This window comes from Astyanax mexicanus, chromosome 24 (assembly GCF_023375975.1).
Source record: "Astyanax mexicanus isolate ESR-SI-001 chromosome 24, AstMex3_surface, whole genome shotgun sequence".
NCBI classification, from domain to species: Eukaryota; Metazoa; Chordata; class Actinopteri; order Characiformes; family Acestrorhamphidae; genus Astyanax; species Astyanax mexicanus.
This window is the reverse complement of record NC_064431.1, coordinates 22,609,971-22,626,663: the sequence shown is the minus strand read 5'-3', so window position 1 is coordinate 22,626,663 and position 16,693 is coordinate 22,609,971. Positions and strand designations below refer to the sequence as shown.

The 16,693-nt window shown below is 39.3% G+C and overlaps 2 protein-coding genes across 2 annotated transcripts; both read left to right on the top strand.

Annotated features, from left to right (window-relative positions):
• The first annotated feature begins 273 nt into the window (after nt 1-273).
• si:dkey-33m11.7 (trypsin) lies at nt 274-7,522 on the top strand. The gene is made up of 5 exons (XM_007247721.4): nt 274-667; nt 3,224-3,383; nt 4,765-4,906; nt 5,707-5,973; nt 6,465-7,522. Exons 1-5 carry the CDS (start codon nt 592-594, stop codon nt 6,633-6,635), a joined length of 816 nt encoding a protein of 271 aa, XP_007247783.2. The 5' UTR covers nt 274-591; the 3' UTR covers nt 6,636-7,522.
• Nucleotides 7,523-11,983: 4,461 nt separating this feature from the next.
• camk2n1 (calcium/calmodulin dependent protein kinase II inhibitor 1) lies at nt 11,984-14,854 on the top strand. Its single transcript, XM_022682749.2, has 2 exons — nt 11,984-12,983; nt 13,700-14,854. The coding sequence occupies exons 1-2, from the start codon at nt 12,812-12,814 to the stop codon at nt 13,759-13,761; spliced, it is 234 nt and encodes a 77-aa protein (XP_022538470.1). The 5' UTR covers nt 11,984-12,811; the 3' UTR covers nt 13,762-14,854.
• Nucleotides 14,855-16,693: the final 1,839 nt, after the last annotated feature.

Sequence of the window (16,693 nt, the reverse complement as noted above, 5' to 3'; positions counted from 1 at the left end):
ACAGCAACCAACTTGGGTACCACAGCATCTACCTGGAATGCCTTAGCAACCTAGCAACACCTTAGAAACTACATAGGATACCACTAAAGCAAACACTATAATTTAATTTCTTTCCCCTATGTTTATGTTTGTCATTGGTAGTAAACTACATATGGGTGAGAGGTTACAGTAAAAGAGATGATCCTGGTCATTGGAGTTTTGTGTTCAGTCTGTAGTTTAGTTAAATGTGTATAACCCACATTAAGATTCTCTGTGCCATAACTGTGAAAGGTCTTATTAATAATACGTCCACAGGATGTTTTTAAACCAAGTGTAACTCTGGATAGGTGTCCAGTCTGGTCTTTTGGAGGGATAAAGCCTAATTTTCTTACTAGGCCAACAAAGCAAGCATTCTATCTTGTCTCAGGGTCAAAGAGGTGAGGGAGCTGAGTGCACTGTTTTACCTCTCTGAATGATGAATTGTTGCCTGTCTGAAATTCTGCCGGCTGAAACTGGAATCAGACACTCGAGGACAGTTGCTGATGTAGTTTCCTCTGAGAGACGAGGAGGGATTCAGCAAAGGTTTAGCCAGGAAAACGTTTACTGTCCCAAATGTTAGCCTCCATCCCCGTCATGGCCTGCCCACTGCTTTGGACCCTGGTGCTTCTGAAGGTTTTTGCAGCTGACTGTAAGTAAAATTTCCAAACAGTTTAAACATAACATCTTTGTAGTCATAGGACAACTAGGCTTTTTCTACCTTTAAACATTTTAATTTTAATTTTAATTACATAAAAAAGTATTTAATTAACTAATGTATTTTATTAGTTCTTAGACCACAAGAACATGTCTCTGCCACTGAGCGTGTAATTTATATAAAACAACTGTTTTTGTTGTTGTAAAAAAAAAACAGAAAACCTGTTGTGTGCTGGGATACACAGAAAAAATGATTTAAAACCCTAATTAAATATTTTTCATGATTCTAAAACACAAAACGGAGCTAAAAAGACTTAAATGAAAGGGGCATATCTATCAACAGGTAAGAGGTTCAGTAACTTCATAGAATCCATTATCTGCAACTAGCAAGGAACTAGTCCAGTCGCTAGGTGGATAAATGAATTTAAGCTACCTAGCTGATAATTTGTTCTTTAAAAATAGTATTCAGTTCCCAGATACATTAGTTATGTAGTCAGTTAATTTTGCTATTTGTTCTCGTAATTTAACTATGTTAGTTTGTTCTGGTTCTACTTAACCTAGATTGTTAGCTAACTAAAATTGTCAAATCCTCTTTCCACTCATTTCCAGTCATGTTTGTGTTAGTTAAAATTTCTCCTGACTTTTTTAGGTTGATAGTTTCAGGTTAGTTTTAGGTTTTGCTGTAATGACACCATGCACTCTGTTTCCTGTCTATTAAATGTACTTAGCTAGGCAGCTAGTTACTAGTTAGCTACTATTGCTATGCTAGGTCAAATTAGCCTTTTTTGTTTACTTTTGTAAAACATGCATGTATAATACACTTACTTTGTATATTGTAGCTTCGTAGCTAACCTAGTGAACTTAACTACAGCCAGCTAAATATGAATTTTGCCTGTGTTGTCTGTTAGCTTTTTTTTGGTGCACACATTTTTTTTCTCTCACTGTTTTTAATTAAGCTGCAAATGAGAAATAATGCATATAAAATGACGATATGCTTTTGTTATACAAAATTTAAGAGTTAACCTAATAACACTGTCTGTGGTAATCAGGTAGATAATGTATGAGTTGCATTAATACATTCATGTAAATTATTATTTTTTTACTGTTCTTAATTTTACTTTGACAAGAAAATAAAAAGCAAATGAAATAGAGGCTAGAATAAAAATTGTATTTGCTTTTGTTTTACTTTACTTAAGCTTATTTATAATTGTCTGTACAGACTATAAGGCTACATATGAATGTTGGTAAATATGTAAGAATGTATGTATTAGTGTTCATTAATATAGTGACTTTAGATGATGTTAGAAATATTTAAATCCCTTCTGTCCTCACACACACTTAAGCCTACTTGACCTCCCAACAACCACAACATCCTAACCACTGCAGATTCCTGTGTGTCCCCAGTGTCCTATTTTTGAAAACCAAATTATGGTCATCCTATATAAAATCCTATATATAAGAGATATAAAAATAAAAGGCTTTACCATGTTAGATTTAGCATATTTATTATAAGAGTATATGTCTATTTCTGGTTTGTATTATGAAAGAATAAGGTACGTGACTTTCATCTGTCTGACGTTTATTTGAAGTTCTTTTTCCTGCATGGCGTGTGTTTCATCTTTCCACTGGCACAATGCCTGTGCAGTGCCATTATAGTGATCAGCTGGAAAGTGTAGTTTATTGTTAAGTAGCTCTCTGGGACGAGACATATTTGTTTCTCGTTTCTTTTATTGTATACTTACTGTAGATGCGTTTAGCCTGTATAGGATTACCCAGGTTGACCTGCGTGGGTCGAGGGATGCTAAAAAGCTTTTAGTTCCCACAGACACCTTTTTATGTTCTTGAAATACAGCCTGTTGTTGTGAAGGTTTTCCAAAGCACAGTTGTTATACATAGATTTTGTTCTACATTTGACATCTATGATACCTTGCATTGTTTTTTGGTTGTCTTTTTTGGGCTTTATTTTTTTTATCTATGTCAATTATTTCTTATCCTTTGTGAAGTGGCTCTAAATAAATCCATTGATTATGTTATTGAGTAATACACAATATACATTCTTATTAATCATTCTTTTGTAGGATCAAACAAGATGCTGGGCATGGCAAAAATCATAGGTCTGCTACATGTGAATTGATCTCAAAGTGTTACCTCAGAAGACAGCTTTGGAATGCCCACAGCTATATACGTTGTAAGGTGTTATCTTGCATGCAATTCTAGCCAGATGCTGCCTGTCACGTTCATTAATACCCACTGCACTGTCCACTGTGAGTGGTAATTGACATATTCCCAGTACAGATGTGACAGTGTGGATCGAGGAATGTTAAATGCCCACACAACTTCAGAAATGGAACATTTCATTCATTAGGCACCCACTATCAGGCATTGCTCTAACTCCGAAAACAAGAAACACTTCACAGCTCATACAGGTTTGAGCAGTCTCCTGACGTAACAGTTTATGATAAATTTACATACTGCTGTCCCATGACTTTTGGCACATCAATGTAAACTGCAACTGATGTTTTTGTAATTTAGTCTTTTTTTCTTTTGCCAGGTCAAGTTTTAGTTCAGCCCCGTATAGTGGGCGGCTATGCTCCTTCACCGAACTCAGTAAAATACATCGTATCTCTGCAAACTTCCAAGGGGCAGCATTTCTGCGGAGGATCTCTGGTACACAAGTACTGGGTGCTCACTGCGGCACACTGTAATATGGGGTGAGTTCTCTTTACACGCTTCTTTACTCAGCGCATTAGTCCCATCCTTTTGGGCTGTCCATGTGAATAACAGCACGCACAGGACAGAAACTGAGCTTCTGGCCGCTCAGCCAAGCTGTGGGCGAGGCGGAAGCCAGAAAACAGGGGACACAGACACACCATAAGGAGGGTAACCTTGACTTATCATTACTGTGTTTCACTGTAATGCTTATCTACTGTTATGAATACTGCTATGCACCTCGAACACAGGGCCTTTGTGTTTCAGGTACCCCTGAAAGAACCTGATATACCAGCAAGCCACAATTAGGGAAGTGTGCTATAGGAAACACGGCAAACATTGAGTGTTAAACTAAAGGCAAATTCCAGAACACATTACAGTGACATGCCAAAATCATGAGATCGGAAATATGACTTTTGTCATTTCCCAAGCAAAGGGCCGCTGCACTGACCTGTGTGATATTGCATTGAGTGTTGATGTGATTTCTGATAGAGTTGCTTTCATGGACAATGTCAGCCAGACACCGCCAGTCACGATCATTACCATCTAGTGCACTGTCCACTGTGGGTGATAATGCCTTCTTTTATGAATTTTATTGCCAGCACACATGCAACACTCTGGATCAAGTAATGTTAAATGTAGCCGTCTTATGGCTGATGTTTTAGAGCTGGGGATCGAACACTTCCCTCTGAGCACGTTGGCTGCCTATGATCCTGCATTGGCATTTTATGAAAGTTTGAAAAGAGGTGGGGTCTAACTTAACATGTATTATAGGAGGCATGCTTTCATCCTCACTCTACCAGTGTTGGGAGTCCTAGTGAGTAGGTGAGTTAGTTGGCGCTTGGCTAAATTATAAAAAAGTAGAAAATTGTGCCCAATGCAGCATCAGCCTTCTGTTCTTGGCTCAGGATTTGACTGGGTTTGTTTATAAAGATTCTTTTTAAGATGCTGTTTACCAGAGTTGAAAAATAAGTGGTTACTGTAGCCTTTCTGTCGCCCCAAACAGCCTGACCATTTTCCATTGACCTCTTTCATTTAATTTGTTAAGCCATTTCCATCTGCAGAACTAAAACTAAAACTAGTGACTGTGCTAAGATCAGCAGTTACAGAAATACGCAAACCAAAAATACTGCCTCAAAAAAAACTGCAATAACTAAGATGTTGGCCTGTATATCTCTGATTTTATGTGTTGCAAAGCTGCAACTAATGATATGCAGATTATACAACTCCAGAGCAAGTGTTCCTAATAAAGTGCTTGGTGACTGTATAGCGAGGCTCCCAAGTGTCTACAGAGTCTCAGTTGTGTTCCTGATCTGTAGTTGTGTTTTATGTGTGACTTAATGCTTATTTATCATGTATGAGATGCAGATGTCTTCCTCTCAGGGTGGATCAGATGATGATAGTGGCTGGAGACTACGCTCTCGGTTTGTATGAAGGAACCGAGCAGTATTTCAAACCGCACTCCCTCATACCTCACCCACTTTACAACAAGACCACCAATAATGCAGACATCATGCTTATTAAGGTAATTAAGTCAGTAATTCAACAAGTCATGATGGTAAAATAAATGATATTGGGGAGATTTTAAAATAGAATGATTATAGAGAGACTTTCATTTTGTAACAAACAAATATAATTTAATTTGTCCTACATGCCATTTGCATGCCCTGTGATGTAAATATTGCATATGCTTATATAGCTAAATGCTAAACATAATGGTAAAACAATATATTGTGAGTTCTGGTGTGTTTTAGAAAGTTAATACAATAGTCTAAATTAGTCAATATTAACAATGTACAGATTAGTCAGTAATTAGCATTTTTTTAATACATGCCTTATCTCACTATTGTCTCCAAGTAATCTCAAATGAAATTTTATTTTTTTTTTTATCTTAGCTAGTTAGCTCTTAAATTAACAATTGTACCAACAAAAGCTTTAGGCTGACTGCTACTTATTTTAGCTATATATAATTATTGTGTGGTGATTTTGTATGATTGTTTAAACATGCATGTATTAGCTTCATTAGCCATTTAGCTTTAGTACAAAAGTAGACTCCAGATAAATGTAATATGGAGGAAAAAAAATTAAATTATTTTTTTGTTAAATATTGTTTAAGCATGCTTGCATATTGGCATCATGTAAAGAGGTGGCAGCACCTTGTAAGCTGTATGACCAACTGTCAATGTAACACTTAAATCAACACTCATGCCAAAGTAAATATTACCCTGAATCATAACCAGCAGGATGCATTTATTAAAGGCCCATGAATAAACAATCTCTAGCTCTAATCTCTATGATGTATTTGTGTGTGTGTGTATGCTTTAGCTGCGGGCTCCGATAGACCAGAACAGGTATGTGTCCCTGGCTCCTCTACCCAGACAGAACACGGGTGTGCTGCCTGGCCGGGTGTGCCGGGTGTCTGGCTGGGGCTCCACTAGCCACAGTGGTGGGGAGATTCCCCCCACACTTCACACTGTCAAACTGCCTATCGTCTCCACAGCCAAGTGTAACAGCAGCGAGTCCTTCAGCGGAAACATCACCTCCAACATGATCTGTGCAGGATACAGCACTGGAGGCAAGGATGCATGCAAGGTAGGGGTGTAGGATTGTGCTTCGATAGGAAAATATCAATCAGTTGATCACTTTTAGGCAAAAAACATACAATAAAATGAATAGACAAATGTACCAGAATTACCAATTTTACACAGAACTGACGTAATATCAGGACCCACCATGTAATTTCTCAATTATAGTGTCTAAAATGCATACAAGTCCAACAAGTCTAACCAAACATGTCTTGGCTGATGAAGTGCATTTTTAAGGTAATAGGAAAATTTGTAGTATCCAATCATGAAAAATGCATTCCGTTTACACTTGTGAATAAGTTTGGACGAGTTTGTCTCTGTCTCCCTCCAAATGAGGTTTCATTTATCCAGTTGTAATCTGATCACAGTGTGTCCTGCGGGTGTTTACACCTGGAATTCATGCAGACAGGAGTAAACGGGGTCACTGATTCTTCTGCAGAAGTGGGTGTTGTTGTGTTGGCGTAGTCTTCAGCAGGGTGTGGTGTTTTTCTGTTCCAGGGTGATTCTGGAGGGCCTCTGGTGTGTGATGGGCGGGTCTATGGTCTGGTCTCCTGGGGAAATGGCTGCGGGGATGCCAGATTTCCAGGAGTGTACACGGCTGTATCCAGGTTCCGCAGGTGGATAGACCAGACCATCTACAGTTCCTTCACGCGATGCTACAAACACTAAATTCCTAAAAATGTGTTTCACTTTATGTGTAACATACATACCATTGCCACTGTCGAACAAAAACCTTAACATCTCCAAAATGGTTCATTTACAGGAGGAGGAAATCTAATTGTCATTGTAAAACTTAGGGATGCATTGAGCAATTAGTGAAAAATATGTGAAAACACAAAATTATTTTGTTGGTATGTCCGATTTAATGTTAAAAAATGTTCAGTGGTCAATAGAATTTTTTTTAAGAAGCAAGACAAAAATTCCATTAATTTTAATTTATGCCACAGTGAACAAGTGGTTGCAAAATAAATAAAAACTTTTAAAAAAGTATCCAAAAAGTGTTTAGTTTGGTTTGGTTTCAGTTTCAAATTGTTTTATTTTGGTACATAAAGCAATTTAATTTTAAGGCATTTTAGAGCATTTTTATTAGTCCACTTATCGTAAACATTTCACACAATATAAAGACCAACTAACAGACTCATATTATGTCAAAAAGCCAAAAATAACATACATGTAAACACAAGTTTGTTTCCCAACAGTGGTATTATAACATTTATATTTAGCTACTAATTCTATCTGTCCATCTGCCCATCTGTCTGTCTTTGTTGTAAACAAATGTTGCAAGCAAAGGATTGAAAGATTTATACTTTCTTAAAACTTCACAGTGTGAGTATATAGCTTACTATATAACCTATTTCTTGGCAGGTCAATACAGGAACAACATGCAATGTATTGTACATCATTAACATTGACAGTGTGCTAATTTTGTTTCCCAATATAAAAATAAGAACTTTTTTAAGCGCAGTTCTATTTGCAGCACATATCTACAAACCTCAGAACAAAACTGTCATGTATTTATATCAATAAATGCAGATAAAAAAAATCACAGGTGTTCAGTAGTTTCTTTTTTTGTGAGGTACATTTTTGCATGCCTTATCAAAGCAAATATGAAGGCCAGTGGCTGAATCTTTTTAAATGCATTTGAATATTGTTGATAACAGCAAATATCAGAGGGCGTTTGGGAATTAAAAAAAAAGAAAACCAGATTGAAAAGGACTGATAATAACATTTATACCCCTGATAATCCCTTTGAATATCTGTAAATCCAGTAGGACTAGGTGTGTCAGCTCAGCCTTTTCAATTACGATGGCACATTAAAGAGTTTTGAGTTTCACCGCCTGCACCTGATACCACGATGTAAAGTGATATGTGTGTAAAGTGATTAACTGTGTGTGACTTGTGTACAGCAATTCACACCAATTTAATTCCTATACATGACAAACTCTTTTGGGATTTTATCACAGTCGTGCTCCAAATACACTCTGACCTGCCAAAAGTCATGGAATAGTAAACTTCTCATCAAGGGTTACCTCAGGGAATGGCTTGAATACTCCCACATCTGTATATATGTATTGTGAGGTGTTATCTTGTGAGTGAGGATAAACACTGACCAGTGTGCTCATTAAGACATTCAATTTCTAAAGTCGCTTGGGAATTTAACACTTTTTGATTCAGAGTATCACATATATATTGAGAATATGTTATAGAAGGCATTATTTACCACCCATATTGGACAGCGCAGTGGGTGGTAAAGATCCTGACCAACAGTATCTTGTTGGAATTGACCTTTTGTGCTCCGAGTGGTCCAGCATGCTAAGCATGGGCGTGATAGTGGGGGGAAAAGTGGACCTGACTACCCAGGGCCCGAGTAGGGAGAGGGGCCTATGAAAATCCTGATTTTTTTTTTTTGCTAACGTTTCTTGTGTACTGGCATGGATAGGGGCCCTCTGACATTGAGAGTGTACAGGGCCCAGGATTTGCTTCTACGCCCCTGATGCTAAGTGCCAACAGCTACTGGAGCCCTACTGGAGCTCAGCACAAGGCGTCTGTGAGCTGATGTTTTGGAACCAGGTCGCTGCACTTTCCTCCAAGCGTGCTGTGATGCTACGTGGCAATGCTACATCAGCAGCAGTTCGAAAAGAGGCAGTCGCTGACTTTACATCGGAGGAGTCATGTGGTTCTGTCATTTACCTTCCTGGTGTTGGGGCATCACTAGCGATAGGGAGACTCCTAATGAATGGGTTGAGTTTTTGGCTTTGTAATTTGGGGAGAAAATGGGATACAAATTTTTTACATTACATTTACATTACATTACATTTGGCAGACGCTTTTGTCCAAAGCGACTTACAATAGTCAAGTACAATGTAAAATAAGTTTAAAGGTAAAAAACAACTTTGGATAGGGATAAAAGGAGGTCAAAGGGGAATAATAGGATAGAGGAGTGAAGGAGGGGAAGAAGGAAATGAGGTTAGAAGTAGTTAGTGTGTTAGAGGTGTTAAGAGAGTAAGTGCTCTTTGAAGAGTTGTGTCTTCAGGAGTTTCTTAAAGATAGCGAGAGATTCTCCTGATCTGGTAGTGGAGGGTAGTTTGTTCCACCATTGGGGAACTCTGTATGAGAACAGTCTGGATTGCTTTGTGTGAGTGTTTGGCAAAGCGAGGCGACGTTCATTGGAGGAGCGCAGCGGCCGGGAGGTAGCGTAAGCCTTCAGGAGCGAGTGCAGGTAGGAAGGAGCCTGTTCTGTCATCACCTTGTAGGCGATTGTAAGAGCTTTGAATTTGATGCGAGCATCAACTGGTAGCCAATGGAGCTCAATGAGCAGCGGGGTGACATGTGCCCGTTTTGGCTGGTTGAAGACCAGACGTGCTGCTGCGTTCTGGATCATCTGGAGTGGTTTTACTACACAGGCCGGGAGGCCAGTTAGCAGGGCATTGCAGTAGTCGAGGCGTGAGATGACGACCGCTTGCACCAGGAGTTGGGTGGCCTGTTGCATCAAGAACGGTCTAATTTTTCGGATGTTATAGAGCGCAAAGCGGCAGGACCGAGCAACTGAGGCCACATGGTGCGTGAAGGAGAGTTGGTCATCAACCAGAACACCCAGGTTCCTAGCAACCTTTGTCGGTGAGAGAGAGAGAGAGTCGATGCTTATAGAGAGGTTGTGTTGAAAAGATGGTTTTATTTTAAAGAATTTAAATTATTTTTTATTTTAAAGAAAATAAAAAAAAGAATTGACCTTTTTGTTCAGTGCAGCATTCTTTAGCTTTCATGGGACATGGAAAATGTCATGAGACATGATACTAGTTTGTGAGTAGTTCCTCCCTTTTTTGTTTTGTACTGTATTGTGGGATAATAGTGTCCTACACTCTAAAACCTAACCAACCTGTTCTAGTATGTATTGTAGATATTTGAGTTTATTCAACTTTGACCTTTTTTTTATCTAGTTACATTTTACTCAAAAACAAGTTACAAGTATTACCAACTGAAATGCAAATCTTGATGATAATGCTAACATTGCTAACAATGATAAAACATCATTAGATGAACCCTGCCAGTTTAGCCTGAGACAGTAGTACAATCATTACTCACACACCATGTTATACACTGCAGTGTTTTGAGTTATCCAATACCCAAATATTACTCAGATAACAAAGGTCATGTGCCCAGAAACTGACCAATGATGAATGGGAAGAGGTTGGCTGACAGATTGACAACAGATGGGCTCCAGTCTGTAATTGTACAATTGCGGATCTGTGCTATACTTTAGGTGGATGATCCTTTGGCTATATAACAGTAAGAATCTTAGGGCAAGAATCCAAACACTACATTCACCTATGTTAATTTCTGAAAATACATGAAAATGGAAGGTAGGGGTTTTCCATAAGATAGACAATGAACAATGAATGCACACATAGCCATTTTCCTCATGCCAGTGATTGAGACTCATCACAGCCTGTGGCCAAAGTCTGATCAAAGATTAAGTGAAGCAGGTCCAGAGATTAAAAACAGTTGAAATCCACTCATATCTACACATCAGCACAGACGCTGTGTTATTGGTGAGTGAGAGAATGGCTCAGTTGTCAGGCAGCCACTGCAGTACTGCTCAGTGTAAATGTACTCTAGCCTGCTTCTTCTTTCTTGTTCTCTCTTGCCATCGTATCATCCTTTTTATCTCCTCCTATGCATTCTCATGTATTACGAATGACTCAAGCTCAGTGATTTCACTGTGATTTTACCCTCAAAACAGGTCAGGGCCATTGCAGTCGACTCCACGTTAACTACACAGAGACATTCCCCGTGCTTCGGACACAGCTTAAATGAATTCCCGTTGATGCGGAAAGAAGAAAGTGGTAAATAACACGCAAGCAGCTCGCTGCTGATTTGGTCTCGCACTTGCATCAGATGGTTCTCTGCTCCAGTGCAGAAACGCAAGAATGGTAAATAACCCTGAAATGCAGAGATATCCCTGCCTTTTGGACTCCAGGGTGAGCCATGTGTAGCATACAGAATCAAAAATACTGGAAGACAGTGATCCATGATTCTAATGATGGTCCTATGGACAGAAAATGACCAGTGCTGAGCTAGAGGGTGGCAATCAGAAAAACAAACAAAGGGCATACAGTTATATAACTGATATTGTAGATAAGACATATGAGGAAGATGGTCCTAATAAAGTGGCTAGTTAGTTGACTTTAGCTATTCACTAGTAAGGTGGGCCTGGTGGACTACCATCTCTTCTAGCAAAGTTGCCTATGAGGCAGGCAGACTACAGCCTCTTACTGTATGCCAGCAAAGTAAACACACATAAGGCAGTTTTTTCTGATAAACTGACTAGTAAATGGCTCATATGGCTCGGTCTACATCTAAAAGCATGCAAATGTGTAAATACACAATTTCACAAACTTGCAAACAAGATGAAGATACATACGTGATTGGTGAATGCAGAAGTCAGCATCTACTTTGAGTTCATTGAAATATACACCAATACATCAAAGTCCTTTTTCATACTTACTATTCTCTTCTACAGATTAATCTAGCACATTTAGCACGTATGGGTAAGGGAGTGGACAAAAATGACCCTGCAAATGGGGCCTGGGTGGGATTTATGTTAGATTAGGGTGGGCTCTAATGATGGAGCATATTTGAGAAGCCCAGTAAAACACATGGAAAGTCCTATTCAGAGCCCCAGTGCCCACCCGGAACCTTGCTAGCCCAAAATCCATCTATGTGAGCTTTAAATGATAGTTACTATTTTGTGTATAAATTTTACCTTAAATTTACACACACATATTATTATTAATAGTAAGCAAATTGTGTTATTATAGAACACTGATTCATTAAAGAGTGTTTTTTAATAAAAAAAGATTTATTTAAGAAAAAGAAATGCACCTGCAATTGTAGAATAGCCAGTTTATGAGAGACAGAGAGAGTGAGAGAGACAGAGAGATAGATAGAGAGAGAGCGAGAGAGACAGAAAGAGAAAGAGTGAAAGGTAGACACATAAATAGAGAGACAGACAGACAGACAAAAAGAGTCAGAGATAAAAAAGAGAAAGGCAGAAAGTGAGAGAAAGACAGAAAGAGAGAGAGAGAACACAACGAAAGAAGGAAGCGAAAGAAATAGAGAGAGACACATGTAGTGAGAAATATCAAAAGAGAGAGCGAAAAAGAGAGATAGATAGAGATAGAGAGAGGAAGCAAAAGAAATACAAAGGGAGAGAGACACACGCAGAGAGAAAGATCAAGAGAGAGACAGACAAAGAGAGAGACAGAGAGCGAGAAAGAGAGAGAGCGCGTCTGTGCGTGTGTGTTTGCATCGCTTCCTCCTCATTTGCATTCGTTTCTCAGCGTCTTTTTTCCGCGCTCGCGCTCCCTCTATCCAGACTTCGCATTTGGAAAACCTCCTGGAAAAAAAAAAACACAAAAAAACAAAGGAGGATCTGAATCTCTAATCTGGCGGAGAGGCTGAGGCTGCTGCTGCGTGTAGCTTGTACTGCTGTCGAATAGAAAAGGGGCATTTTTCCCCCATTTTCATTTTTTACGCGTTTTCTCTTTTTTGTTGCCCCCCCTCTCCAAGAGAACCAACCCTCCCTACACTGACTGAGCACCCAGCACCAGTACCCAGCCCCGGCTCGCGGAGACACACGTGCGTTTTTTTTATTATTCCAGGGGAAGCTCCGTTCTCCGTTCGCGCTTCGCCAGCAGCCACAGGACTGTCTTTCTGTCGCCAGTTTCTACATTTTTATTTATCTGTGTTATTTTTTCCCCTCGTTCGTCGCCGTTTCTCTCGGTGAGAGGGGGGGCTGAAGCGCTAGCCGCTCGGCGTTGTGTTTTTTAAGCCACAACTTCAGCATGTCGGAGGTGCTGCCGTACAACGAGGAGAAAATGAATCGTTATGGCGATGACGGAGACGAGGACCAGCACCTTTCCTTCACCTGCCGCCTCCAGGACACCAACAACTTCTTCAGCGGCAACCAGAACAAGCGACCGCCCAAGCTCGGCCAGATTGGGAGAAGCAAAAGAGGCGAGTTAAACTGATTAATTAAACTAGCTAATCTAATCTAACCTAGCTAACATAACGTTATCTAGCAAACCAAAATCCCTTTGTTTACTGTCTTAGTGTCGTCGATGGCTTTTGTTTTTTTTTAGACGCTAATGGCTAAAAACATGTTTTTTGTGAGAAAATCCTGAGGTAAAAATTCTTACTTGGATAATATTTTAAGGAAATAACCTGTTTTTAGGTGTAAAATATGACTGAAACAAGTATTTTGGCGAACTAACGCCAGCTTACCCTACCTGACAGAAACCAACGTTCATCAGCGTTGGATTGTCAACGGTCATTTTTTTTTCAATTGTTTTTTTTTTTTTTCAAACGTGTAACGATGGTGGCAAGCTGGTTTACAATATATATTACAATATATATATATATATACATATATATATATATATATATGTATATATATATATATATATATAATGTAATACATTTCAAATTGTGTTTGGATTAACGTTAGAGATGTAAAATTAGTTCAAACCATTCAAAAACGGTTTGTGAGTAAGAAGGGAAAGGTGAGAAGTATGAACTGTGAGTGTGTATGTGTATGTGTATGGTCCAGGTAGGTGATTAGGAGAAAGCAGGCAGCACAACATACAGCTTTCTACAGTACAAACATGCAACATGTCACATCCAGGCAACGCTCATGATCCTCTTTTTCTCTCCACCGCCTTCGACTTCAACAGTGGAGGAAGACAACGACGCAGAAGCGATGGAGAAGACCACAGACAAGTCCTCATCAGCGTGAGCGGACCCAAAGACACTTAACAACCACCTTTTGATGTGTGTACCCAAAGACATTGTAAAAAAAAAAGAAGCACTCTCTCTTTTTCTCCCATCTGGCGACAAAGCACTTCACACTTGCTCTCCAACCTCCCCATGTCCATTGAACAGGGATTGCTGATGGACGTTGCGGCGGGCGCCCGTGCTTGGGGGGGTATCTGGACGAATGGGCCCAGGGGTCGTGGAGGAATACTGTGTTTTCCAAACTTCACACAAGCTATGTGCAATGACAGAGGCCAGCCTCGTCAAACGAGGCTGGCCTCTCCTACCGGGATATGATGAAGCAATTAGAGAGACTGAGCCAATTATACCATTAACATCAAACCAGTGTCTTCCCCCAACTGCTGTGATTTGACGCACAGTTTGCTGTCCAGTTGCCGCTGATGATGTTAATGGTAAAATAGCAAAGTCGACGTCTCTTCCACAGTGAACCTCTAAAGAGATTCACTACGTATTTATTTAAAGGGGATAAAAGGCTATTTATTAAAATCTTTGGATACATTTTTTGCAGTGTTGGAGGTCCGAATAAATATTTTATAGAGAATGACAGGGGAAAAAACAAGTGATTTTTCCTTCCGATTTATGTTTTTTGGATGTAGCTTGACTAAGGGATTACCATGGTCTACTCCCCTTTCCTTACTTCCTCCTTTATGGTAATTTCATACAAACATGCATTTGATGTTTCTGAGCTGACAAAGGTTAGATCAGGTATGTCAAGTTAAAAAGAAAACAAACATAACAACAACAAAAAGAATGGAAATAAGAAAACCTTACTGTTGCATTATTATTGTACTACATATTTATTGTAGGTGTGCCAAATAACCATGACAGAAATATGTATTTCTGTGCTCTCTTCACGTGCACAGGTTTATTAATATTTGGTGTTCATGTTTACAGGGCTTTTTTCATACTAGTGATGTACTTTAGTCATGCATGACGAAACCTCGAGACCTCAAGAGAATCTTGATTATTATAATGGATAATGTTGTGTTTATTTCACAGAACATTTCTACAGGAATATCTGTAATATTAAAGATTTTGAGAAATGGAAACGAAAACAGCATGACAGCAGATGTTTTTTCCCACATATGCCTTTCTCTCTCTTTCTCTCTGTCTCTCTCTAATGCCCTGTTTGGCCCGGTTAAATCTGTGTGTGTATAAATCCAGGGGACGTGACATTTCCGTTGATGGCGCGTGCGTTGAATGATTCATGGTATGGGAAGAGCCTTTGTCAGAGTGAGGCGTTTTTAAAGCCTGTCTACTGAGATTGCAAAAAATAAATCGAAAAAAAGAGAAATGCATGGCACGTCAGGGAAAATATCATCCGCACGAGCCATAGGAGCGCGCTTGGCATGAGGAGCTTTCTTGCTGGGAGCTGCCACTCCTACCAGTCTGGGCTTAACGCTCATTCAAAGCACACGGACTGGATGGAGATGGGCTGCCATGGCAACAGATGCACCTTTTCCTTTTTCGCGTGCAGCAGCGCTGAGGCTTGCGCTGTTCAGGAGCAGAGCTGCTTCGTGTCCTCTCTCTCTCTAGCACTTTAAGCATTTCGCAATAGCTGCAATACTCTTTTCGGGCTGGGCAATATGGCAAAAACGTAATATCACGATTCTGAGTTGCGTAAAGCCCAATTGTGCTGCATATTAAGACTGATTCTTGCATGCTGTGCTGCACTACGTGCAACCAAAGGTGCTTTCACACCTTATTTGTTTGTTCTGGAACCCTCAGACATTTTAGTTTGGGGTAGAGGTGGGCAATAGGATGATATTTTATTGTCAATATACTTTTTATGTACATTAAGGATATCATTAGTGCGCACAGAAGACTGACCCAACAGGTAATTTTATTTACAAATAGCATCATTAGTCCAGTTTGGATGAGCTGCAGTATCTTTAAAGTAAATGTCACTGCACTCACTATGGGATATTATTTAAAATTGTGTTTTTATGCTTTATTTTGACTGTGAAAAATATTGTGCATTGTGATAATGTTTAAAGTATTGTGATGTCGTATTTTTACCATATTGCCCAACCCTTGTTTGGTCGAAACCTAAGTAGAAGGTCTGGCGAAAAGAGGTTGTTTTAGTTCAGATTAAACTCAACCATGGTTTGTTATTTTGCAGTGTAAAAATGCATTTTTAAATGGTTTAGACTTTGAGACAGGCTGTTGTTACTTGGAGAATTTAAATGGCAAAAGAAAATAGGTAGAAATTAAGTGCAGTAGGACTAGACTCAAGTGCTTTACTATAAGTACAGTAAGATGCAGTCCCATGTGGGTGATGATGCTAGGACCTGGGTACACTATCTGCTCAAAAGTATTGATACACACCTCTTAATCGTTAAATTCAGGTGTTTGTATTCATGTGTATAAAATTAAGCATCTAGCCAGGCACTCTGGAAAGAATGGGACATTCTAAAAGGATCATAGTAATATGATGCCACTGTTGTAACATTTGAAACAATTGAAATTTCCTTCCTCCTAGATATTTCACCATTAAATGTGAGAGGTACTATTGAAAAGTGTTTAGGAACCACAGAAATGCACCATGCAAAATTACATAAATCTGGCAGTCAAATGTATAAGTCTTGGTTTGGCGATGCCAAGACAACATTACATGCTTGACTGCATTGTGCCAGCCATAAAGTTTGGTTATGGAAGGATAATTCTTTGGGGTTGTTTTTCTGGGGTTGGCTAAGGCCCCTTAGTCCCAGTAAAGGAAAATTTTAATCCAAAACAGTTTGAACAATTATCTACTTTCAACTTTGTGGAAAGTGGTTGTGGAAGGCCCTTTTCTGTTCCAGCATGACTGTGCCACAGTGCACAAATAAGGTCCACAAAGACATGGTTAGGGCAATTTAGTGTGTTACAACTTGATTGGCATGTACACCTTTGGA

What these genes read in the sequence shown, in the direction of transcription:
- si:dkey-33m11.7 (XM_007247721.4), top strand. Translation starts at nt 592, where the DNA reads ATGTTAGCCTCCATCCCCGTCATGGCCTGCCCACTGCTTTGGACCCTG. An exon ending in CAGACATCATGCTTATTAAG is followed by an intron (nt 4,907 to 5,706) that starts GTAATTAAGTCA and finishes TGTATGCTTTAG; the next exon opens with CTGCGGGCTCCGATAGACCA. An exon ending in GAGGCAAGGATGCATGCAAG is followed by an intron (nt 5,974 to 6,464) that starts GTAGGGGTGTAG and finishes TTTCTGTTCCAG; the next exon opens with GGTGATTCTGGAGGGCCTCT.
- camk2n1 (XM_022682749.2), top strand. Translation starts at nt 12,812, where the DNA reads ATGTCGGAGGTGCTGCCGTACAACGAGGAGAAAATGAATCGTTATGGC. An exon ending in GATTGGGAGAAGCAAAAGAG is followed by an intron (nt 12,984 to 13,699) that starts GCGAGTTAAACT and finishes CGACTTCAACAG; the next exon opens with TGGAGGAAGACAACGACGCA.